The sequence below is a fragment of the Acanthochromis polyacanthus genome, chromosome 8 (genome assembly GCF_021347895.1).
Source record: "Acanthochromis polyacanthus isolate Apoly-LR-REF ecotype Palm Island chromosome 8, KAUST_Apoly_ChrSc, whole genome shotgun sequence".
Taxonomy (NCBI): Eukaryota; Metazoa; Chordata; class Actinopteri; family Pomacentridae; genus Acanthochromis; species Acanthochromis polyacanthus.
The window spans coordinates 40073266-40100188 of NC_067120.1; the positions used below are offsets into that span (position 1 = coordinate 40073266).

The 26923-nt window shown below is 39.0% G+C and overlaps 1 protein-coding gene across 1 annotated transcript in view; it reads right to left on the minus strand.

Moving 5' to 3' along the window:
- Nucleotides 1-26923, minus strand: part of ppfibp2b (PPFIA binding protein 2b) — a 108545-nt gene that overhangs the window by 68610 nt on the left and 13012 nt on the right. Inside the window, 3 exon segments of the mRNA XM_051952775.1 lie at nucleotides 13134-13147; nucleotides 15384-15592; nucleotides 20341-20440. Of these exon segments, the coding sequence (XP_051808735.1) occupies nucleotides 13134-13147; nucleotides 15384-15592; nucleotides 20341-20422 (305 nt within the window). The 5' untranslated portion in view covers nucleotides 20423-20440.

The window sequence follows — 26923 nt, forward strand, 5'->3', positions numbered from 1 at the left end:
CAACACAAACATTTAGCTAGCAAAGGGTCACCATGACAAAGACCTCTGTGGAGGTTAATGGATACCAGCCAGAGCGTACAAGTCACAAAACACCAAAAATGAAAAAAATATGACAGAAGCAAGACACAAAATGCCAAAAAGGAGACACAACACTTCAAAAATACATATAAAAACAACACAAAAGCTTAGCTAGCAAAGGGCCACCATGACAAAGACTTCAATGAAGGTTTATGGATGTCAGGCAGAGCGTACAAGACACAAAACACCACAAATGAGACAAGAAAAATGACACAAGCACAGAATGCCAAAAAGGAGACACAACACTGCAAAAATACATATAACAACACAAACATTTAGCTAGCAAAGGGCCACCATGGCAAAGACTTAAGCTTCATCACAAACTGGGTTTAACTCAGCTTGTGCTTGATTTCGTATTTGTGTAGTTGACTCCTCGTGTCCTCGAACCAAAGAAAGTCAATTATTAACTTGAATTTTGTGGATTCGAGCTTTATGCTTTTGAAAATGAAACAATCATGTTTGTTGTTTCTGGAAAGAGTCCTCAACACTTTAAATCCACCATCTGGTAAGAGCCACAAGGGACGAAGCCCAAAGTGAATAATAAAGACGTAGAACACAGCAGCTTCCATTCCAACAGATTTCTGAAGTCATACATTCAGTCTGGGTGTGTTCGTTCTGCAGCCAAATAACAGAGAATTACATCACTTTGTCCACGACTGAAAACCTTTCAACCCTCTAAACTCCAAGCAGCAGTTTCTGGGTGTTTTTTTGCTCCAATGACATTTTTCCTCACTGTGTTCTCAGATAAAAAGTTCTGCACGTCCATGGAAACAGTTCAGCTGATGTTTGCGTCTCATTTGCATTGTGTTGTGTCTTCATTTTGTCCTTTTCTGTCTTTGTTTTGTCATTTTGTGACTTCTTTTTGTCGTTTTATTTTTTCTTTACCAGTTTGTGTTGTTAACTAATTGTTAACTGTTAATGACTCACAATTGACTAGAATATTGTGTTATCGCCCAAAATGTCTTCAAACATGTTTAATATGGCTAAAAATTCTCCCAAATGACTCAAAATTAGTCAAGAAATGACTCAGAAATGTCCAAAATCAAGGCAGAAATTATTTTAAATGATGTGAAACTTCTGAAAATGGGTCAGATTATCTATTGTTCATTATTATTGGCCAATCAAAATTGAAAATAAGAGCAACAATTCAATCCAGGCTGGTCTAGTGTCTCCATAAAGTTCCTGTAAGTGTATATCTATGGATGGATCCATATTTCCACTAAGACTTTGGTTGACATTCCGTCAAAGAACCTTAATTCTTGTCCAAAATTGTTTGAAATTTGTTCAAAATGACTAAACAACTTGTTGAAAAGGAGTCACAATTTGTTCAAAATAAGAAAAGTTGGTAGCCTAGCCACGCTAGACAACACACGGCAACGAATTTAATTCTCTGTCAGGGTGGGTCTAGTCATCCTCGGTAAGCCTCGAGGTTGGATTCTCCTAAAACTGGCCGGACCAATCACCATGAAGTGTAGAGTCAGAAGGCGGTGACGACAGAGGCGCGACGATTCTGACAGAAACAACCGGAAACAACTAGCCTAGCCGCACTAGACAACACACGGCAACGAATTTAATTCTCTGTCAGGGTCGACAACAAAAACGACAACAGTCGTTGAGCTCCATTAGCACCAACTCTAAATAATCTTTCTGTTAACATGTCTGTAATATACTTGAGCTTCACCCATTGACTGTATAAATAAGGCTTCACCGAACTACCGCATCCTCTGATTTCAGGCGCTCTAGGAGCCTATTCGTTGCGCTGATTGGTTGTATACCTACCCAATTGCTGCAGAGTGATTTGATAGACAACCTTTTAGCCCGCCTCCCTCCCTGTCGAGAGTTCCTAGACCCTTGTGTCTTCAGAGTTGGGTCTAGTGCGGCTAGGCTAAAACACGGCATAAATAATTCAAAATTCTCCAAAAATGACAGAAACTTCTCCAGGATTAGTCCAGAAGCGACATAACATTGCATGAAATCACTCAAAATCGTCCAAGATGACAACAACAATAATTTTGGTCTTTGAAATTGGGAAAACTCTCAGCATGTTCAATCCAGGCTGGTCTAGTGTCTCCATAAAGTTCCTGTAAGTGTATATCTACGGATGGATCCATATTTTTACTAAAATACAGTCTTTGGTCGACATTTCACCAAAGATGACCCAAGTCTTGTCCAAACTTGTTTGAAATTTGTTCAAAATGATTGAAAATAAGCTCAAAATAAGATAAAGACGGTCTAAAATGACTCGAAAGTGCCAAGAAAGACTCGAAACTTGTCCTAAAATACTCAAAAGCTGAACAAAATATGATAAAAATGATCTAAAATGAACAAAATGAGACAAATAATACTCAAAATACTCTAAAACTATAACAGTGAATAATTACTGGCTCTTGAAAATGGAAAAAAGTGGGAAGTCTCCAAACCAGATTGATATTATATCTCCATTAAGTTCCTGTAAGCGTATATAAATGGATGGATCCATATTTCTACTAAAATACAGTCTTTAGTCGACATTTCTCCAACTTTTGAGGCTCTAACTTCAGTAGAATCTGATGTTTGGAAAGTCTGACCAGACAAGGTTCCAGTTTTTAGACATTTAGACTTGAAATCTCTCTAAAATTATTCAAAATCATTCAGCATTAGTTATAAAATCAAATAGTTATAAAAACAATAGTTGAAAAATGATTCAAACATGTCCAAAATTGTCCCAAATTACTCAAATTAGCACCCAAAACAAACATCTTCTCAACTACATTTGGGGGAATTTTCCTGCAGATGATGGACGTCCTGCAGACAAACATCTCGGTGAGCATCTTAGAGCTTCCTGTTTACATGAGAAGCCTCGAGGCTGCAGGATAATTGCAGCGTCTTTGTAGCTGCAGGTCAGCGGGGAGGTTGGAGGGAAGGTAGACAGGATGAGCTGCTTGATAATCTGCCAGCAGCCTTTTGTTCTGCTGCCGTTAAAATCTGCAGCCGCAAGAAGAAGAGCTTTCTTCTGCAGAAACACAACCGTCCCTCGGGAAACTGCAGCTAACGTCTGTCCATTATTCAGCCTGACGTCTCTGGAAGGAAACGCTGAAACTCTTTTTTTTTTTTTTCAAACCTCCTAATCTACCAAAGAAACACTGACATGATCTGAACCACAGTTGATCTGCCGTAGCCACAAACTTTCCTTAATCTTATTCTGAACAAAGAACGGTCAATTTTGCAACACAAAATAAATTACTAACAAAACAGAATCTTTCACAACAAAAGTCTGGTGTTGGTTTACAGCAAACCGGAGCTGCAGCCAAACTAACCGACACCACGTCAAACTGATGAAACAACAGGAAAAAAATGCAAAATGAGACAAATAACTGCAAAAACGCTCAGAGAAAAGATCCGAAAGAGATGCAAAATGTGCAAAAAACAGTGCAAGTGGAGACAAAAAGCCCAAAAGAAGATGCAAATCAACCACAAAGACAAAACCAAAACTAAAAGAGATACAGATTCAATGGAAACAGACAAAAAACACCTTAAAGAGTCACTGTCGAATGCTACATGTCTGCAAAGAGACACAAAACAACCACAAAGAGACTCAAAACTAACGAGGAGAGATTCAAAATCAACACAAACAGCTGCAAAACCAAAGCTAACAGAGAGGAAAAAGCACAAAAAATGATTCAAAACACCAATCAGAAGACACAAAATGGTCACAAAGAGATATAAAAGACCAGAAAACCGACTGAAATAGTTACAAAATGAACACAAATGGTTGCAAACTGAGACAAAAACAACCACAAAGAGACACATACTGAGCTGAAATCAAACTAATTGATGTTTGCGTTTCTGCATTTTGGTCAAAAAGTCGAGTTCAAACATCGGCAGCTCAGCAACCAACATCTGGATCATCTAAAGGAGTTCTGGTTCCAGATCACCAGCTGATGTACTTTCAGCTCTGACATCATCACTGCAGCAGCAAATAACCCAGTGATTAATACGCTGCTGATTCTGCTTAATATGTTGATTTATAATTCCTTTATTTAAATGCAGATTGTACTCCCCTGCAACCACCTGATTGGTCAAACACAAAAGTGTGCAGCAGAAAAACAACAAGGTGTTCGTATATATCTATGGATGGATCCATATTTGTACTAAAACAAAGTCTTTGGTCGACATTTCACCAAAGATGACTTGAATCTAGTCGAAAAGTGTTTAAAATTTGTCGAAAATAACAAATAAAAATGTCCCAAATCAGATAAAGTCAGTCTAAAATGACTCAGAAGTGTCAAGAAAGACTTGAAATTTGTCCTAAAATACTTAAAGGTTGTATTAAGTAAGATAAAGATGGTCTAAAATGACTTGAAACTTCAAAAAGTAGTGCAATATTAGATAAATATTACTCAAAATACTCTAAAATTACAACAATGAATAATTATTAGGCCTTGAAAATGGAATACAGCGCAAAATGTCTGTTCCAGGCTGGTCTAGTGTCTCCACAAAGTTCCTGTAAGCGTATATAAACCGATGGATCAATATTTCTACTCAGACTTTGGATTATATTTCACCAAAGATGACTTAAATCTTGTCCAAAATTGGTTGAAATTTGTCCAAAATGACTTTAAAACTTGTTGAAAAGGGCTAAAAATGTGTCCAAAATAAGAACAGACGGTCTTGGTTCTTGACAATGTTGCAACTGTGGGTCTCAGAGGGTTAAAGCATGAGTAAAAATGTGCTTCCATTAAAACACTGCTGCAGAGAAACACCCTGAAGTTACATTTTACGGAATTCAAAGACACACATAAGAGCAGAAAAAGTGAAGTGGAGGTCTGAAACTGGCTCTGAGAGGTGGAGGAAAGGACCAGTGAATGGGAGGGAAGGAATGAAAGGCAGAAACAAAGAGAGGAGGGAGGGCCGAGAGCAACATGTGAGACATCTGCTGTTCAGACAAAGCAGGAGCTCAGAAAGCTGCTGAACCACATCCAAGATCCACTCCTCAGTCCGACAGCCTCCAGAGAGCGGCGGAAAGCGTCGGAAAGCGTCGGAAAGCGTCGGAAAGTGGGAGAAAGTGGGAGAAAGTGGGAGAAAGCGGAAGAAAGCGTCAGAAAGCGTCAGAAAGGGGCAGAAAGCATCAAAAGCGACAAAAAGCGTCAGAAAGCGACACAAAGCGACAGAAAGCGTCAGAAAGCGACAGAAAGCGACAGAAAGCGGGAGAAAGTGGCACAAAACAGGAGAAAGTGGCAGAGAGCATCAGAAAGCTTCAGAAAGCGTCAGAAAGCAGCAGAAAGTGACAGACAGCGTCAGAAAGCGTCAGAAAGTGGCAGAAAACAGGAGAAAGTGGCAGAGAGCATCAGAAAGCTTCAGAAAGCTTCAGAAAGCGTCGGAAAGCGTCAGAAAGCGGGAGAAAGCGGGAGAAAGTGGGAGAAAGTGGGAGAAAGGGGCAGAAAGCATCAAAAGCGACAAAAAGCGTCAGAAAGCGACACAAAGCGACAGAAAGCGACACAAAGCGTCAGAAAGCGACAGAAAGCGGGAGAAAGCGGGAGAAAGTGGCACAAAACAGGAGAAAGTGGCAGAGAGCATCAGAAAGCTTCAGAAAGCTTCAGAAAGCGGCAGAAAGCGGCAGAAAGCGACAGAAAGCGACAGAAAGCGTCAGAAAGCGTCAGAAAGCGTCAGAAAGCGTCAGAAAGCGGCACAAAGCGACAGAAAGCGACACAAAGCGACAGAAAGCGACAGAAAGCGGGAGAAAGCGACAGAAAGCGGGAGAAAGTGGCACAAAACAGGAGAAAGTGGCAGAGAGCATCAGAAAGCTTCAGAAAGCGTCAGAAAGCGTCAGAAAGCGACAGAAAGCGACACAAAGCGTCAGAAAGCGTCAGAAAGCGTCAGAAAGCGTCAGAAAGCGGCAGAAAGCGACAGAAAGCGACAGAAAGCGTCAGAAAGCGTCAGAAAGCGGCACAAAGCGACAGAAAGCGACACAAAGCGTCAGAAAGCGACAGAAAGCGTCAGAAAGCGTCAGAAAGCGGCAGAAAGCGGCAGAAAGCGGCAGAAAGCGGCAGAAAGCGTCAGAAAGCGGCAGAAAGCGGCAGAAAGCGGCAGAAAGCGTCACAAAGCGACAGAAAGCGACACAAAGCGTCAGAAAGCGACAGAAAGCGGGAGAAAGCGGGAGAAAGCGGGAGAAAGGGGCAGAAAGCATCAAAAGCGACAAAAAGCGTCAGAAAGCGACACAAAGCGACACAAAGCGACAGAAAGCGACAGAAAGCGGGAGAAAGCGGGAGAAAGTGGCACAAAACAGGAGAAAGTGGCAGAGAGCATCAGAAAGCTTCAGAAAGCTTCAGAAAGCGTCAGAAAGCGGCAGAAAGCGGCAGAAAGCGGCAGAAAGCGACAGAAAGCGTCAGAAAGCGTCAGAAAGCGGCACAAAGCGTCAGAAAGCGGCACAAAGCGACAGAAAGCGACACAAAGCGTCAGAAAGCGACAGAAAGCGGGAGAAAGTGGCACAAAACAGGAGAAAGTGGCAGAGAGCATCAGAAAGCTTCAGAAAGCGTCAGAAAGCGTCAGAAAGCTTCAGAAAGCGTCAGAAAGCGTCAGAAAGCGGCAGAAAGCGGCAAAGCGTCAGAAAGCGACAGAAAGCGTCAGAAAGCGTCAGAAAGCTTCAGAAAGCGACAGAAAGCGGCAGAAAGCGGCAGAAAGCGGCAGAAAGCGTCAGAAAGCGGCAGAAAGCGTCAGAAAGCGTCAGAAAGCGGCAGAAAGCGTCAGAAAGCGTCAGAAAGCGGCAGAAAGCGGCAGAAAGCGACAGAAAGCTTCAGAAAGCGGCAGAAAGCGGCAGAAAGCGGCAGAAAGCGACAAAGCGTCAGAAAGCGACAGAAAGCGTCAGAAAGCGTCAGAAAGCGTCAGAAAGCGGCAGAAAGCGGCAGAAAGCGGCAGAAAGCGACAAAGCGTCAGAAAGCGACAGAAAGCGACAGAAAGCGTCAGAAAGCTTCAGAAAGCGGCAGAAAGCGGCAGAAAGCGGCAGAAAGCGGCAGAAAGCGTCAGAAAGCGACAGAAAGCGGCAGAAAGCGTCAGAAAGCGGCAGAAAGCGGCAGAAAGCGGCAGAAAGCGGCAGAAAGCGTCAGAAAGCGTCAGAAAGCGGCAGAAAGCGGCAGAAAGCGGCAGAAAGCGGCAGAAAGCGTCAGAAAGCGGCAGAAAGCGGCAGAAAGCGGCAGAAAGCGACAGAAAGCGTCAGAAAGCGTCAGAAAGCGACAGAAAGCGGCAGAAAGCGGGAGAAAGCTGCAGGAAGCGGCAGGAAGCATCAGAAAGCTTCAGAAAGCGACAGAAAGCGGCAGAAAGCTGCTGGAAGCGGCAGAAAACAGGAGAAAGTGGCAGAGAGCATCAGAAAGCAGCAGAAAGCATCAGAAAGCTTCAGAAAGCGGCAGGAAGCTTCAGAAAGCGGCAGGAAGCTTCAGAAAGCGGCAGGAAGCTTCAGAAAGCTTCAGAAAGCATCAGAAAGCATCAGAAAGCGGCAGAAAGCGGCAGAGAGCATCAGAAAGCATCGGAAAGCGTCGGAAAGCGTCGGAAAGCGTCGGAAAGCGTCGGAAAGCGTCGGAAAGCGTCAGAAAGCGGGAGAAAGTGGGAGAAAGTGGGAGAAAGTGGGAGAAAGTGGGAGAAAGGGGCAGAAAGCATCAAAAGCGACAAAAAGCGTCAGAAAGCGACACAAAGCGACACAAAGCGACACAAAGCGACACAAAGCGACAGAAAGCGACACAAAGCGACAGAAAGCGACACAAAGCGTCAGAAAGCGACAGAAAGCGGGAGAAAGCGTCAGAAAGCGGCACAAAGCGACAGAAAGCGACAGAAAGCGACACAAAGCGTCAGAAAGCGACAGAAAGCGGGAGAAAGTGGCACAAAACAGGAGAAAGTGGCAGAGAGCATCAGAAAGCTTCAGAAAGCGGCAGAAAGCGACAGAAAGCGTCAGAAAGCGTCAGAAAGCGACAGAAAGCGTCAGAAAGCGGCACAAAGCGACAGAAAGCGACAGAAAGCGACACAAAGCGTCAGAAAGCGACAGAAAGCGGGAGAAAGTGGCACAAAACAGGAGAAAGTGGCAGAGAGCATCAGAAAGCTTCAGAAAGCGTCAGAAAGCGACAGAAAGCTTCAGAAAGCGACAGAAAGCGTCAGAAAGCGACAGAAAGCGTCAGAAAGCTTCAGAAAGCGACAGAAAGCGGCAGAAAGCGGCAGAAAGCGTCAGAAAGCGACAGAAAGCGTCAGAAAGCGTCAGAAAGCTTCAGAAAGCGACAGAAAGCGGCAGAAAGCGTCAGAAAGCGTCAGAAAGCGACAGAAAGCGGCAGAAAGCGGCAGAAAGCGACAGAAAGCGGCAGAAAGCGGCAGAAAGCGGCAGAAAGCGTCAGAAAGCGGCAGAAAGCGACACAAAGCGTCAGAAAGCGACAGAAAGCGGGAGAAAGTGGCACAAAACAGGAGAAAGTGGCAGAGAGCATCAGAAAGCTTCAGAAAGCTTCAGAAAGCGGCAGAAAGCGACAGAAAGCGACAGAAAGCGTCAGAAAGCGTCAGAAAGCGACAGAAAGCGTCAGAAAGCGGCACAAAGCGACAGAAAGCGACACAAAGCGTCAGAAAGCGACAGAAAGCGGGAGAAAGTGGCACAAAACAGGAGAAAGTGGCAGAGAGCATCAGAAAGCTTCAGAAAGCGTCAGAAAGCGACAGAAAGCTTCAGAAAGCGACAGAAAGCGTCAGAAAGCGACAGAAAGCGTCAGAAAGCTTCAGAAAGCGGCAGAAAGCGGCAGAAAGCGACAGAAAGCGGCAGAAAGCGACAGAAAGCAGCAGAAAGCATCAGAAAGCATCAGAAAGCATCAGAAAGCGGCAGAAAGCGGCAGAACGTGTCAGAAAACAGGAGAAAGTGGCAGAGAGCATCAGAAAGCGTCAGAAAGCATCAGAAAGCAGCAGAAAGCTTCAGAAAGCATCAGAAAGCGTCAGAACGCGTCAGAAAGCATCAGAAAGCTTCAGAAAGCATCAGAAAGCAGCAGAAAGCATCAGAAAGCATCAGAAAGCTTCAGAAAGCGGCAAAAAGCGGCAGAACGCGTCAGAAAACAGGAGAAAGTGGCAGAGAGCATCAGAAAGTGTCAGAAAGCATCAGAAAGCAGCAGAAAGCTTCAGAAAGCGACAGGAAAGCAGCAGAACGCGTCAGAAAGCAGCAGAAAGCTTCAGAAAGCATCAGAAAGCAGCAGAAAGCGGCAGAAAGTGGCAGAGAGCATCAGAAAGCGGCAGGAAGCATCAGAAAGCTTCAGAAAGCAGCAGAAAGCAGCAGAACGCGTCAGAAAGCATCAGAAAGCGTCAGAAAGCAGCAGAAAGCGTCAGAAAGCGTCAGAAAGCGGCAGAACGCGTCAGAAAGCATCAGAAAGCGTCAGAAAGCAGCAGAAAGCGTCAGAAAGCGTCAGAAAGCGGCAGAACGCGTCAGAAAGCATCAGAAAGCATCAGAAAGCGGCAGAAAACAGGAGAAAGTGGCAGAGAGCAGCAGAAAACAGCAGAAAACAGCAGCCTCTGCAGGACGAACCCATAACCAACCAGCAGCTCAGAATCTCTGCATAAAGTTCACAAAACTACAACAAACACAGAATTTATCAGGAAAAAACAGCAGAAATGCAGCTTCAGACTCACAAATGCTGCAGCTTGTTGGAGCAGAAACGTCTCAGTCAGAGTCCAGAAACCTTCCAGCCATAGACGTAAATTAACGTCCAGAAAGCAGAGGGAGGCCCAGAGAGCCGAGGAAATCAAGCAGAAAGTGAAATAGTGAGTTGACGTAAACAGAGTGTGAGGCCTCAGAGGAGGAGCTCAGGAAACTCATTATATACAGTCAGAACGGAGTCTCAGAGGAAACAGTAAAGTTCTAAACTACTGACAGGATCCTCCTTTACTACTTAAACATGCCGCTGCACTGCCTTACACTTCATCCACTGCTTATTCTGCACCTGAAACTAAACATCTGTGGCTGAATCTGGAGAATTCAGACGTTTCCACACCTTGACCTTCAAAAATAAACCTGAGGAGACATTTCACCAAAGATGAATGAATGAATCTCGCTTGAAAAATGTCCAAAAAATAAGATGAAGATGGGCTATAATGACTGAAAATTGTCAAAAATAAGATACATATTGGTCTAAAAAGACAAAAACTTGTCCGAAATGACAAAGATGAATAATTATTGGAACTTGAAAGTGGGGAAAAAGTGCAAAACCTTTGGACTTTGGTTAACATTTCACCAAGATGACTTGAATCTCGTTTGAAATTTGTCTAAAATGAATAAATATGTGTACCAAATCAAATAGACAGACTAAAATTACTCAAAAGTCTCAAGAAAGACTTGAAACTTGCCTTAAAATATTCAAAAATTGTACAAAATAAGATACATATTGGCCGAAAATGACCAAAGATTCTCAAAAATGAAAAAATTAAGAATTAGTCAATCTTGGAAGTGAAGAAAGTGCAAAATCTCCAACCCAGGTTGGTCTAGTGTCTCCATAAAGTTCCTCTAAGTGTATCTATATGGATGGATCCATGTTTCTACTAAAATACAGTCCTTGGTCGACACTTCACCAAAGATGACTTAAATTTTGTCTGAAATTATTTGAAATTTGACCAAAATGGATAAAATGTGTCCCGAATAACATAAAGATGGTCTAAAATGACTCAAATGTGTCAAGAAAGACTAGAAATGTGTCTTAAAGTACTCAAAAGTTGTACAAAATCAAATAAAGCTGGACCAAAATTACTTGAAACTTGTCCCAAAAGATTTAAAACTTGTGCAAAACAAGATAAATATTATTCAAAATACTCTAAAATTACAACAATGAATAATTATTGGTTCTTGAAAATGGAAAAAAAAAAAAAGCACAAGATATCCATTCCAGGATGGCATTGTGTCTTCATAAAGTTCTTGTAAGTGTATACATCTATAGATGGATCCATATTTCTGCTCAGAGTTTAGTTGACATTTCATCAAAGAACCTCAAATCTTGTCCAAAATAGCTTGAAATGTGTCCAAAATGACTTAAAAACTTATTGAAAATGGTTAACAATTTGTTCAAAACAAAAAAAGACACGGTAAAAAACTCAAAATCCTCCAAAAATGACAGAAAATTAGTCCAGAAGCAACACAACATTGCATGGAATCACTCAAAATTGTCCAAGATGGCGATAACAATAATTATCGGACTTTCAAATTGGGAAAACACTCAACATGTCCAATCCAGGCTGGCATAGTGTCTCCATAAAGTTCCTGTAAGTGTTTATAGATGGATCCATATTTCTACTAAAATACAGTCTTTGGTCCACATTTCACCAAAGACGACTTGAATCTTGTCCTAACTAGCTTGAAATTTGTCCAAAATAAGAAAAAAATTGTTCAAAATGACTAAAAAACTTGTCAAAAACAACCTGAAACCTGTCCAACATGATTCAAAATTGTCTAAAGTGACACAAAATATTCAGACTGATCTATACTTGTTGAAAATCAGACATTGACCAAAAAAAGACACAATAAGTCTTCAAAATTAATCCAATTGTCAAAAGCTTGTATAAAATTAAAGTAATTGGCAAAAACTTCCCAAAATTTCTCCAAAATGACAAAAGCCTGTTTAAAATGATTCCACATTGTTCAAAATTATATAAAAATGTTCAAAAACACCTAAAAATTGTTGAAAGGACTCCAAAAAACTCCAAAATGACTCAAAATTGGTTCATTTCTTGGATTTAGACAGTGACACCTGGGAATAATTACTAATTATTTTTTCATTCTATGAGTAAAAGTCTTTGCTGTTAGTGAATGTTTCCACTGAAAGCAAATTTAACCTCCTTTGTGCTCCAGAACACAGAGTTCTACAGCAGGCTTTAATCATGGTCTAAACTAGTTTGACTTCAACATAACGGACGTTCTTTTATAAAAGTCGTTTATAAGGAAAAGGAAGGAAGCACTGAGGGAGCAGAGGAGTCAGACTGAAGCTGATCTTCACACCAATATGGCAGAAGAACAGGAACTGATGTGGAGCTCAGCAGCTAAATTCCTCTGAAGCCTGAAGTCTGAACCGTCTGACCCTGAACCTCTGCCTGAACACATGAAGATGAGTGAAGTTCTCTAAACACTGTCCACCTTAAAGATCCACCTACAAAACATCATCTGGAACATCTGGATGCAGTAATTCTCTCTCATTCTTCAGGTCCAGACTCTTGTTCTCAGTTGGACCTCCAGAGCTTCCACCTTGTTGTCTTCAAACCATCTCTGATTCCTGTTTGCTTCAACTCATCATCTGGATGGAAACTGTTCTTCTCTAAGTCTCAGTTCTCTTCAGACCATCAGGTTGTCCTCCAGGATTTCAATTACCGTCTACCTTTACAAGCCTTCCAGGACCTGCTGCTGAGGAACACCATGATGCTGCCTCCACCATGCTTCATCATGATGCTGCCTCCACTGTGCTTCACATCATGATGCTGCCTCCACCGTGCTTCGTCATGATGCTGCCACCACCGTGCTTCACATCATGATGCTGCCACCACCGTGCTTCATCGTGATGCTGCCACCACCATGCTTCACAGTGGGGATGGAGTGTTTGTGACGATGTTCAGTGTTTGGTGTCCATCAAACATATCATCTAGTCTGATGGACATAAAGCTCCATCCTGGTCTCAGACCAAAAAACCCTTTTCCAGGTGTCTTCAGAGTCTCCACATGTCTTCTGGTGAACTCTAGTCCTGATTTATTTGGATTTTTTCCAACGGAGTCTTTCTCTTGTCTCCATAAAGCTTTGACTGGTGAAGAACAGACAACAGTCGTTGATGAACAGTCTCTAACATCTCAGCTGCTGAAGGTGGAACTCCTTCAGAGGAGTCATAGGAGTCTTGGTGGCCTCAATCACTGGTCTCTTTCTTCTCGGTCTCTGAGTTCTTGAGGACGTCCTGCTCTAGTCAGATTTATTCATGTTCCATCTTCCTTCCATTTCCTAATGATGAATTTAATGGACTCCAAGAGATCTTCAGGAACTTGAAAATGACATTCATGAATGAAACAACATTACAGTGGATTACGATCGTAGTTTTACCTCATCAAACTTGACTGCTTTTATCTGAGCTGTATGAAACCATTTCACGTCTCTAAAATTTATTTTCATGCATTTAGTTGAAAACTGCTTCCATCCAGCAGTAAAAGCCGCCTGCTGTTGGATGAACAGATGGATTCAGCCTCTTGGTGACGTTCAGTAACTCCGACTTTAGCAGCACAAAAACAGCAGAAACTCTGAACAGAACGAGCTTTAAAAAAAGACGTTTCAACACCAAACATCCGTTTCTTTTTGGCCACATGTTGGACGTCTGATTTCATTTTTCACAGACTTCTAGAACATCACATCCATGTCCAGGTTGTTCATCACCAGCAAGGTTTATCCTGATTCTAAGACGTGAAATATTATTCAGGTAACAGCACTGGAACATCTGAGTCCATGGACAGTTTAAATCATATTTAACAAAAATAATTCAGTAGCAGCATCAGGACTGTGAGGAAAACATCTTCTAACTCATCTGAAGATTCGAGTGTGAGGCCTTTTTAAAGAGATTTGTAACTGGAATTGACGAGCGGAAACAAGAAGGCAGAGTTTTAAGGAAGAACAAAATGAAGTGAACAGAATGTTGGTCTGGACTGAAGCTCATTTCTGCTGCATTTAACAGCAACAAACTCACGAGAAAGGAAAAGACGCAGACAATCCAACAACGCTCTTATATAACCAGGAATATAAACCTTTTAACTGAATGGGAAAAGAGATATGATGCAGAAGAAAATTAGTCATATTTCAAAATAAAGCTCGTAAAGCCAACTGTGAAATTTCATCACTTCACTCTGCATGTCTTGTTCAATAAATAGAAAAAAGAATATCTGTACCAATAAAAATAAGTTAAAAAAAAGATTTTTTAGCTCCTCAGTGCAACTGTGAAGCCAACAAAAATGAAACAAAACAGACAGAAAATGAGAGAAATGAGACACAAAGTGAGAAAAATGAGACACAAAATGAAAAAATAAGAGAAATTAAGAGAAAAAATGAGACAAATGATAAAAACAAAACAAGAAACACGAGGCATAATTATCAAAAAACAAGACAAAAAAATGAAAAATGAGACCAAAAATGAGATACGAGACAAAAAAGACAAGAAAAATTAAATAAAATGAGAGAAACAAGACAAAAAAATTTGAAAAACAAGACAAACAAGAAAAGCGAGACAAAATGAGACGGAAATGAGAAAAGCAGGATACAAAATGAGAAAAACATAACACGATTATTAAAAACAAGACACAAAATGAGAAAAATAAGAGACAAAATGAGAAATATAAGACACAAAATGAAAAATAAGAGATTTGACAAAAACAAGACAAAAATGAGACAAATGAAACTAATAATGAGAAATATAAGTGAAAAACAAAACACACGCAATAAAAATGGGACACAAAATGAAAAAATAAGAGAAAAATATGAAGAAATGAGACAAAATGATAAAAAACAAACTCAAAACAAGAGAAATGAGTCACAAATACCAAATATAAGACCTGAAATTACAAAAAAATTAGATGAATGAGAGAAAAAAATGGGAAATGTGACATGAAATAAGAAAAAAAACAAGAGAAAGCATGAGAAAAACAAAACAAAAAGTAGAAAAGACAGACATAAAATAAGAAAATAAGAGAATAAATTAGATAATATGATGAAACAAATCAAACAAGAAAAATGAGACACGATTACCAAAAACAAGACAAAAAAATGAGAAAAATGATATAAAATTCAAAAAACAAGACACAAATAACAAAAGTGAGACACAAAATGAGAAAATAACAGAAAATAAAACAGCAAATTAGATAAAACGATAAAAACAAACCAAACAAAAAAATGTGTCACAATTACCAAAAACACAAGAAATAATGAGAAAAATAAGACATGAGAACAAAATGAGGGGAAAAATAACATAATATAAGGAAAATGACACATATTTTTACAGAAATAAGACAAAAAAATGAAAAATGAGAGAGAAAACCACAGAACACAGTTCTTTCTCCTTCCTTATGCTGTTCTGTTCCCACAGAGGTTTAAATTACAGAAAAAAATGAACGACGAGACAAAGAAAAAAATCAAACTGCAGCTATGAGTTCAATCAGCTGAATTTAACAGCGACAAGAACTACAGCCATCAGAAAACCAACAAGATGAAACACTTTTACTCAGCCAGGAATCTAGAAACTCTGATTTGGACCTGAACACACCACAGTGCACACTAAAAGCAGCCAGATTTTCAAAATAAAGCGCCCGGCGCTGCTCCTTACCGCTCCGCTCTGCAGCCAGTCCACCAGAACCTGAACCGTCTCCGTGGGCAGCTGAGCTCTCAGCGTCTCTCGGTCCTCCTGGTTGGGTTGCAGCTCCAGAGCCAGCTTCAGGTCTTCGGCCAGCTGGACCACCTGCAGGGGACCGGTGCTGATGGGGGAACCCAGGTCCAACATGCTGCTGGAGAACTCCATGGCTGCTACCTTAGAACCTGCAGAAGAACCGAGAACATCCGGAACATGAGCAATGACGTACTGAACACTGAGTCAGACGTCCTCCTAAACATCTCCAGAGTGTCCATGTGTCACCTGGATCCATTCCCTCATTCCAACATCTGGATGCACTTAAATGATCTGAACAACTTCATGAAGCTTCATCCAGCAGAACGCTTTAACCTCCTGGTATGTAGCACGGCAAGATGACCCAATTAAAGTGGAAAATATGATAAAAACTGTTTAAAGTTTTTTACCCAGAATGCACTTTTGAAAGTTTTCTCTGGTGAATTGTCAGAACACAGAAACACATCCAGAAAAAAACGAGATAGAAAAGGACATAAATTAGACGTAAATGGAAAAAAAAGACACAAAGAGAGTAAAACAAGTCACAATTAATCAAAACAAGACAAAAATCTGATAAACGAGCCAAAAAATTTGGCAAATGAGCCAAAAATGCAAAATAAACGACATACAAAACAACAAAAACAAGGTGCATAATACCAAAAACAAGACACAAAAAGACAAAATAAGAGAAAACAAGAGAAAGATGACAAAAGATTAGACCGATGAGACAAGTAATGAGAAAAATAAGAGAAAAAACAAGACACACACAACAAAAGCAGGACACAAAATGAATAAAATCCGAGAAAATACGCTCAAAAAACTTTGAAGAAATGGAACAGAATGATAACTACAAGCTGAAAACAACAAGAATTAGCCACAGTTACCAAAAACGAGACACGAAATTTAAAAAACGAGACAAAACATTATATGGACAAGGCAAAAAATGTGAAATGTGATACGAAATAAGAAAAACAAGTTTCTAGGACTCCAAACTGTTCACACTAGGCTACATCCCATAATACTGAAAGCTGGATATTTAACAGCGTTGAGCATCACAGCAACTCAAAGTTGTTGAAAATGACTCCAAATTTGTCCGAAATGAGGGAAAAAAATGGAAAAAAAACGACTCAAATATTGTCCAAAAATTATTCAGAAATGATCCGAAATAGCTAATAACTCAGAACAGCTCAGAATGACACAAGAATTTTCCAAAATGACAAAATTCTGCCCAAAGTGACTCAACAATTGCCCAAAATGATTGAAAAAAAGTTTCTGAACAGAAAACAGATTAAGTGTTTGGAATGTGATCAACAAGTTCAGATTTACATCCATCTAGGTGAGAACCAGCATGACATTAAAATGATCCATAATTACAAAAAAATAGTAAAGAATGACAGGAAATTTCTCCTAAATGACTCTAAAATGAACCTAAAGACACAAAAATGATCCAAAATGATGTGAAAAGATCCAAGTTGACATAAAACTTGTTGAAAATGACAAGAAAATTGTCCAAAATGAGTCAGAATTCACCTAAAATTATGAAAAAATGATCCAAACTGACTGAAGATTTGCAGAACGACACAAAATTAGTTCATGCTGCTTTAAAAATGTTAGAAAATGCCTCAAAATTTTAGCAAAATGACTCAAAAATTATTCACAATAACTGAAAACTTGTTAAAAATGAAATGAAAATTGTTTTAAATTGCTCAAAAATGATCCAATTTCTGAGTCAACAATTGTCTAAAATTATAGAAAATAAATGGTTCTGAACAGAAACCAGATTCAGTGTTCAGACTCCTGGATGGATTTAAACTGATCTGGGGTCAGTTTTTTTTCTCCCAGAACTCAGATGTGTTTCTCCTCCTAAATGTCATTATTCTATCTGCTGGACTGATGAAGTTCTGAAAAAGTCCATTAAAAACTGATAGATCTGGACCCACCTCTATGGACTTCAAGGACCTGGTACTCTGGAAATATTCATGAAGGTAGAACTCTGATCAATAATAAACTCATCATTAATAAACTGATCATTGATAACTTGTGATCATTTTTCCAGCTGCTGTCTCTTGGATCTAGTTTCATATCAAACATTTTAAAGCTGCAGCTCTCTGCTCTATAGAAAATAAAATCAGTCCCACTGACGTCCCCGAAGACGTTCAGCCAGAAACAAAGGAACGCTCTTATTATGGGATGTAATATGAGAGACGAGTACAGACGCTGCTGATAAGTGGCTCTAATTTCCTCGCTGCTGATTGGCTGATGCTATCGCTAACTGGCTCTTTAATGGTTTTCTATTTGTGGTTGGTCGGAGCCGGAACATTAAACAGCAGCAACAGAACACAATGTGGATCCTACATCTGGATCATCTGCAAACATCTGGATCATTTGTAAACATCTGAGTCATCTGTAAACATCTGGATCATCTAAACATCTGGATCATCTAAACATCTGGATCATCTGTAAACATCTGGGTCATCTGTAAACATTTGGATCATCTGTAAACATTTGGATCATCTGTATACATCTGGATCGTCTGTAAATATCTGGGTCATCTGTAAACATCTGGATCATCTGGATCATCTGTAAACATCTGGATCATCTGTAAACATCTGGATCATCTGTAAACATCTGGGTCATCTGTAAACATTTGGATCATCTGCAAACATCTGGATCATCTGTAAACATCTGGATCATCTGCAAACATCTGGGTCATCTGTCCACATCTGGATCAGTTGTTTGTCATGCTATGGGCCTCTGGTGCTGCTGTGGTGGACTTGTGGAGCCAAATCTCCATGGTAACTGATATTGTGGAGTCAAATCTCCATGGTAACTGATATTGTGGAGCTGAGTTTCTATGGTAACTGATGCTGTGAAGCCAGATCTCCATGGTAACTGATGCTGTGAAGCCAAATCTCCATAGTAACTGATGCTGTGGAGCCAGATCTCCATGGTAACTGATGCTGTGGAGCTAGATCTCCATGGTAACTGATGCTGTGGAGCCAGATCTCCATAGTAACTGATGCTGTGAAGCCAAATCTCCATGGTAACTGATGCCGTGGAGCTAAAGCTCCATCTTCTCGGTTTTTTTAGCTGAAGTACACACTGAAAGCGGTTCCTGGTAGCTATGAGCTAATGTGTGTTTGTTGGTTTTGTTTGTTGTGTTTACACTTGGCTAAAGAGTTCAGTTTATTTTGTTGAGCTGGTTTAGAATGACTCTGTTCGTGTTTGATTGGTTTTATTTGGTTCTTTATTTTAGACAAAATGCTTTCTTTGCATCATCACTGTTTTTAGTATTTTCTGTTAATTTTGTCATCTAGCTATGAATTTCTTAACCTCACCAGTACCATCTGTTCTGTTTTTTGTTTTATTCTTTTGTTGCACCCTGGAGAGCTGGATCGTAAAACTCTATTAATCAGACTACAGTGAAATATACCAGTAATGTTTTTAAACGTCTCGTTTTGTTGACCTTCAGCCCTCCAGATATTCACTTTATTCTCACATATTTTGAAGAAAAACAATAAATTCTCACATTCATCAAACTGAAAAACATAAAAAGTAATATCAAATAACTGTTTTAAATTCATCATTTTTTTCTTTGCTAAGGTCATTATTTTCATTTCATAAAATTAAATGGAAAATTTAAATAAATAAATAAAAATGTCACTTATCAGCAGCAGCCGCCTTGAAATGACACACATACTGGAACTTTACCAAGAAAAATAACAGAAAAATACCTCAAACACTAATTCTATGATTTTAAAGAATTAAATCCCTTTAGTACAGAAATAGTAGTAAAAATAAGTTTAGTTTCAGTGATTTTATTAGTTAATATTATCTGCAATTCAACAAAACAGCACATTTTAATAATTAATAGTAGTTTTTTTTTTGGGTGTGTCTTGATTCTGTTCACTTCTCTGGTATACAACGCTCATATAATTAGGGAACTTATTAATATTTCTCGTGGTTTTGCTTCCATCAGAGACTTCAGTGAGGCGCTAACAGGAGGAGCTTTATCTGGACAGATACTTTGTTTTCCCACATTAAACATTTACTGGGTAAACCTCGTCCCTGAGCAGCAAACACAACCTTTGTTTAGCCAACAGAAGCAGAATGAGTTAAAGATCCACCAGATCTTCACTCATTAACCTGCTGGAAAACCTCACAGCCTCCAGAAAAACCTGAAGCCACGAATGAAAACCTCTCTGCTGTTTTAACCCCACACGGATTAGTAACCGTCCAAACCCACCAGCAGCTTTTAAACTTCTGGTGTCTTAAATAATGACGCATTTATCAGAAAGAAACTGAAAGAACGAAATTATTTTTGATTTGAATTTGCCGACGGTTCTTGAATGCATCGTCTGTGAAGCTCTGAACCAAATCTAAGCTCCAAAATTTTTCGATTCCTTGCGGCTCATTTAAAAAAATAAAAAATGAAAAATGAGACAAAAAATGAGAAAAAAACACGCAAAATGAGACACATAGTCAGAAAAGACACAAAACAAGAAAAAAGACAAAAATGAGACAAAAAATCTAAAAACACAGAAAATCTAAAAAAAAGAGCAAGACATAAAATGAGAAATAAGTCACATAATGAGAAAAACAAGGTACAAAAACAAGAAAAAAATGAGAAAAATGAGACTTAAAATAAGAAAAAAAGACAAAATCAGAAAAATAAACCACAAAATTTGGAACAAAAGATTAATTATTAATTTAACTTTCGAGCTCCAATCAGACTGAAGCTTAAAATGCAGAACAAACAAACAGGAGATTAAAGCAGAAAAATAAAAATAAAACAGATAAAATCAGTCCTATAAACATGATAAAGTCAGATTAGTGAAGTAATAAAAGTGAGTTCAGGTTTCTATGACATCACAGAGACGACGCCTACCGATTGGCTCACCTGCGATGATGTCATCCATCTGCTCCAGCGCCGCCTCCAGCATGTGACTGGCCTCCGTCTCCATGGCGACGGCGGGCAGCATCAGGTCTCAGCTGTTCTTCTACAAAACAAACAAATAAAAGTGTTTTTTAAATTAGACTGAATGGTTTAAAACCAACCGATGGAGTTGAAATAATCTGAAACCAAACTGCCTGAAAATATTTCAAAGCTTAACAAATGACGACAATTCAGGCGTAGAAAAGAAGAAAACCAAAGATTAGAAATAAAATGAGAAACTTCGCAATAAAATATGAAAATGCAGAGTTGGTGAAATAAATAAAACATTAATCAGAGTGTTTTCAAAATAAAATGATCTCCTGAAACCAGAGGGTTGAAAGCAAAACGACATGAAATTAAAAACTGGAACCGACCAAAAAACATTAGGCCAGGTTTCAGGAGATCACTGCGTAAAACTGGATTAGTTTTTAGCAAAACAAACCACAACATGAGAAAAAAGAAGCCACGAAATGAGAAAAATGAGACACAAAATCAGAAAAACAAGCCACAAAATGAGAAAAATGAGACGCAAAATGAGAAAAATGAGAGGCAATATGAGAAGAGAAGCAAAATGAGCAATATGAGACAATATGAGAAAATCAATTAATCAAATTATCATCCATCCATCAATCATCATCCATCCATCCATCAATCATCATCCATCCGTCCATCCGTCCATCCGTCCATCCATCCACTATCCATCCGTCCGTCTGTCAGTCCGTCTTACAGACAAACTGACATGAGTCTGAGCGAATCAGGATGAAGGACAGTGATGTAATCGGCCTCAGAGAACAAAACGCTGCCACGGCAACGTTCATCCACATTAACTTCACATCGCCGTGACGACCGGCATGAAAACACAGCCATGAGGCCACGAGGCCAGGTTCATGTAGAAACCCGCTGATTAACGGATTAATCTTTTTAAAATCAGACCTGTAGGAGAGGAAAGAAGCCATCACTGGCTCAACAACAACAATAATAATAATACCAATAATAAAAACAATAATAATAACTGATTAATCCTCTAAGTTGTTTCTTGGTGGGTTTTTCTGATATTTTGTCGAATTTTTTTCCTCACTGTGGGATCATTTTTCACTTTATTTGTTGAGATTCTTGTGTCTTTTTTTGTTATGCATCTTATATTTTCACTTTTTGTCTAATTTCTGCTGTTTTTATCTCATTTTTTGCGAAGTTTATGTCTTATTGTTGTCCTTTTGTTCTCATTTCATCTGATTTTTCTTGTTTTGTGTCTCATTTCACTTATTTCGTGACATTTTTTGTCACATTTTTCTTATTTATTGTGTAATTTTTGAGTTGGTTTTGTCATTTTGTTGTTTTTTTTACTGTTTGTAACTTATTTTTGTCAATCTTATTTTCCTTGCTTTGGGTCTCATTTCTCTCATTTTTTGTCTCATTTCTCTTGCTTTGTTCAGTTTTTGTTTCTCGTTTTTTTTCCCATTTTGTGCTCTATTTTGGTCATTTTGTGACTATTTTGTGTCATCTTGTTTTTGTCATTTTGTGCTCATTCCGTCTCATACACACACTACAGATGTTTTTCCAGACTTTTCCTGTCTGTTCTGCTCATCATCTGTAGAAAGATGTTTCACGGTGCTGGATGGATCTCCAACAACACAAAGACACATCCACTGTTTCTGAGCCATGCTGACTTTATTTTATTCACCCGGTAAACTTCACTTCAACATATTTCCACATTTATTGACATGAAATCTCTGCATATAAACACAGCAGATGGAGCTGAAGCTGCATGTCGTCGTTCTGTCCTTAGTTTCACATTTTCTGGCCTCTGATTGTGAGTCTGAAGCTTTTTGTGGTTTTCTAAACGCTGAGGGTGACGTCTCCATTCAGACTCTACAGACCGACTCTGTTCAACTACTGATCTCAACACAACAACGTGGCCTTTGTCTCTAATAAATAAATAACTACAGTTCAACACCGAGGAGGAACGTGTACGATGCAGGAACAAACTGCTCAGACAGAAACACAGAACAGGAAGATCCGGCTGCAAAAAAGAAACTGAACATCAGCTGTAGGTCTGCAGGATCAACGAAATATTGATCCAAACAGGATTTCAGCAATTAAATGAACACAATTAAAGGTAACAATAACATTAAAATACTAATAGAAAACAGATAAAAGACATTAAAAAATACTCTGATTTCACTCAACGCTGCTGCAGACACTGATGGAGACCAGCGAGATTAAATCAGATAAAAAAATAAGGACACAAAATAAAATTTAAAAAACAGGCATTAAATTAAAAAGGACGCACTAAATGAGAAAAGCAAGTCCCTAAAAATCAGAAAAATAGATAAAATAAGATAAACAGGAGACAAAAGAATAAAAAATGAGACGTACAAAACATTTTACAGAAGATGTTTCTGAGACACACAAAAAGAAGACATAAAATGAAAAAAAAACAACAGGCATGAAATGAAAAAAAAATGACAGAAAGTCTGGAAAAACTAGTCCTAAAAAATTAGAAAAATGACATAAGAAAAGAGAAACAGGACACAAAATAAATTAAAAAATGAGACGCACAAAACATTTACAGACGATGCTTCTGAGAAACAAAAAGAAGACACAAAATTAAAAATTAAAGACAATAAAAAGAAACACAAAATAAGAAAAACAAGTCCTGAAAAAATGACAAAAAAATACATAAAATAAGAAAAAGAGGACACAAAATAAGATAATAAAAAACAGGCACCAAATGAAATACAAAAAAAAAAGGTAATAAGGAAAGCAAGTCCAAAAAAATTAAGACAGAAAAGAAGCAAAATGAGCCACAAGAAAGAAAAATGAGACAGGAAGAGGAAGAAAACCCAGAAGAGCAGCCAGAAACTGTTTGGTATCAGTGGATTAACTGCTCGTTTTATAATGGTCAGCTTTGAAAGAACAGGAGGTGATTCCTGAGGGGTTTTACAGCGGCTTTAGTTTGCTGTTTCAGAAGAGTTAAAGCTCCAGAATCTCCTCTTTGTCTCTGAGCAGCGACACACCTTTAACCCCCAAACCATCCAGAAAAACCAGTCAGTCAAACACTCAGCACGAAGCCGGTTTCTCTGCAGACAAGTTAAAAAGAAGTTCTGGAAACAAGTTTATAGAACATTTATGAGCTGTTCCTAGTGGGACAGAAACTTCAAAATAAAAGCCCTCAGATGCTGCTAAAAACTGACACCAGATCTGTTTTACCTCCATCCAGGTGACAACCAGAACGACAATAAAACTGTCCAAAATGACTCGAAAATGATCCCAAATTACAGAAAATTAGTTCAGAATTAAATTAAAATTGTCCCAAATTGCATGAAAATTATCGAATCTGAGTTAGCAAATGTCTAAAATTATAGATAAAAACGGTTCTGAACAGAAACCAGATTCAGTGTTTAGACTGAGACACCTGTATGGATTTAAACTGATCTGGAGTCAGTTTTTACCAGAACTCAGATGTGTTTTTTAGTAAAAACTGGTCAAATTACATGAAGGTTGCCTAAAATTACACAAAAATCATCCCAAATTTCTCAATATTTGTCAAAAATGGCTCAAAAAACTGTTTAAAATGACATCATTGTCCAAAATTACACAAAACTGTCCAAAAATTATTGAAATGTGTCCAAAAAATGACAAAAATTTTTCCAAAATGACTCAGTATTTCCCCAAATTATTCCAAAAATGTTCTAAAGGAGCTGAAATTTTGTCCAGAATGATTCAAAAAATCGTATAGAATTGATCAGAACTGTTTTATCTTCAGACTGAGACATCTTTATTTTATTTATCAGTTTTGTGACTAATATTATTGTGTTATATATTATTATTATTATAATTATATTAATATGGAGGTGTCAGATGCACTGTGCTGAGGCTAATTTATGATGAGAATCTAACTGAAATATAAAACCAGACCATAGCAGCTAAAATCCCACATTAAGCCGTTCATATTGTATGTTTACTGTAGAGAACGATGACATGAATCTCTCATGTCTTCTGCCCTCATGATCGACTGCAGTCATGTGACGCTTCGCTTCATTAACTTCTCTGAGGGCAAAATAGATTGTGACTGGAACACGGAGAACACAGCGGTTAAATGAAAACAGGATTCTGTCCTGCAGCAGCTTCACTTCACACGTCGTCTAGCAGCTCCGAGGGTTTAAAGACCAAGCATCCCGCGGAATGAAAACTCTCCTGCTGCCTCTTACTGTCCTGACAAAGCAGATTTTACACTCTGAGGCGTTCAGGAACAGCTTGGAGCAGCGGGAAAACACAGTGATAATCAGTCTGCGTCTAAAAACGATCCGAGTTCAATTCAGGTCGTTTCAAAATGACACGAAAGTAGTCCAAAATTATCCAAAAATGATCCAGAATTACTCAAAAATTATCCGAAAAGGATACAAAAATGATCCAGAATGATCCAAAAATGATACAGAAAGATCCAGAATGATCCAAAAATGATCCAGAAATGATACAGAAAGATCCAGAATGATCCAGAAATGATACAGAAAGATCCAGAATGATCCAAAAAATATATATAAAAAGATCCAGAATGATCCAGAAACATCCAGAAATGACCCAACGATCCAGAGTGATCGAAAACCATCCAACATAATCCAAAATCATGCAAAAAATATCCAAAATTATATAGAACGATTCCAGATGATCCAGAATGATCCAAAAAATGATATGAAAACGATCCAGAGTGATCAGGAAATGATCCAGAATGATCAGGAAATGATCAAGAATGATCCAGAAGTGATGCATAATGATCAAAAAAATTATGCAAAATGATTCAGAATGATCCAAAAATGATTCAAAATTATCAAGAATGATCCAAAATGATCCAAAAATCAAGCCGAAATGACCTAGAATGACCCTCAAATGATACAGAATGATCAGAAAATTATCAAGAATGATCCAAAACGATCCAAAAATGATAGATCATAATCCTCCTTCAAAAATGATGAAGAATTGCATCAAAAATTTGTTCACAATGACATTAAAATGGCCAGAAATGACAAAATCCTGCCCAAAATTGCTCAAAAATGATTTCAGATTGTACAAAATTAGTCAACATTTATCAAAAGCAAAAGAAAACATGATGCTGAATTAAAACAAACAGGTTTACTGTTTAGATTGTGGCCCCTGGATGGATGTAAAACTGATGTGGTCAAAACGTCATGAAGGATGTGGAAATTTACATCATTTGTCAAAAATGACTCAATATTTCCCCAATATCCTCAAAATTTGTCCAAAATGTCTCGTTTTGTTGCAATAACAGATGTTTTTGTATTTTGTGCCTCGTTTTGTGCCATCATCATTTTCTGCATCTTTTCTGGGAGTTTTTCATCTTCTGTGTGTCTTTTGGTCAGTTTAACAGCTCTTCAGTCGTTTTTTTGTTGTTGATTTGCTCGTCTTTACACTAATCCTGCGTCTGTTTGTGTTGATGTGCTTCCCCAAAAAGTCCAGGATGACAAATGATCTTTTTAGATTTTCTATTTTAATGTCTGAAGTCACACACAGCTGATGAGAATGACAGGAAGGTTGGAGAAACGACCGACGGTTCAGAGATTGGATCGCAGTGGGACGCTACAGAGTAAATGCAGAGAAAACACTTAAAATAGATTCATTTTTAATCAGATTTAGTCTTTAATGAGGAGTTTTGTTTCCTGCAGAGAAGAAACATCGATGTTGTTCATGAAGTTGATACAAACAAAGTCTGACAGCTTCATTAATCTCTTCAGATTCTTATTAATCACAGAACAGTGATACATTTCTGCCTTTATGAATCAACTGTAAGTTTCCTGCTGAGTCGTCTAGAGAATCTCCAGTAACTTTATCAGTGATCAGAGTTCTACCTTCAGACAGCGGATATCTCTAGAGTTCCAGGTCCTTCAAGTCCACAGAGGAGAAGATCTCCTGGAGAAAGTTCTAGAGTAAAATTCTACTCTAGAACTTTCTCCAGTTGTCGGTAGGTCTACAGCTGGAACTTTCTCCAGTTGTCGGTAGGTCTACTCTGGAACTTTCTCCAGTTGTCGGTAGGTCTACTCTGGAACTTTCCCCAGGTGTCGGTGGGTCTACTCTAGAACTTTCTCCAGTTGTCGGTAGGTCTACTCTAGAACTTTCTCCAGTTGTCCGTAGGTCTGCTCTAGAACTTTCTCCAGTTGTCGGCAGACCTACTCTAGAACTTTCCCCAGGTGTCGGTGGGTCTACTCTAGAACTTTCTCCAGTTGTCGGTAGGTCTACTCTAGAACTTTCTCCAGTTGTCCGTAGGTCTGCTCTAGAACTTTCTCCAGGTGTCGCTAGGTCTACTATAGAACTTTCTCCAGTTTTCGGTAGGTCTACTTTAGAACTTTCCCTCTAGAACTTTCTCCAGCTGTCTAGAACTTTCCCCAGGTGTCGGTAGGTCTACTCTAGAACTTTCTCCAGTTGTCGGTAGACCTACTCTAGAACTTTCCCCAGGTGTCGGTAGGTCTACTCTAGAATTTTCTCCAGTTGTCGGTAGACCTACTCTAGAACTTTCTCCAGTTGTCGGTGGGTC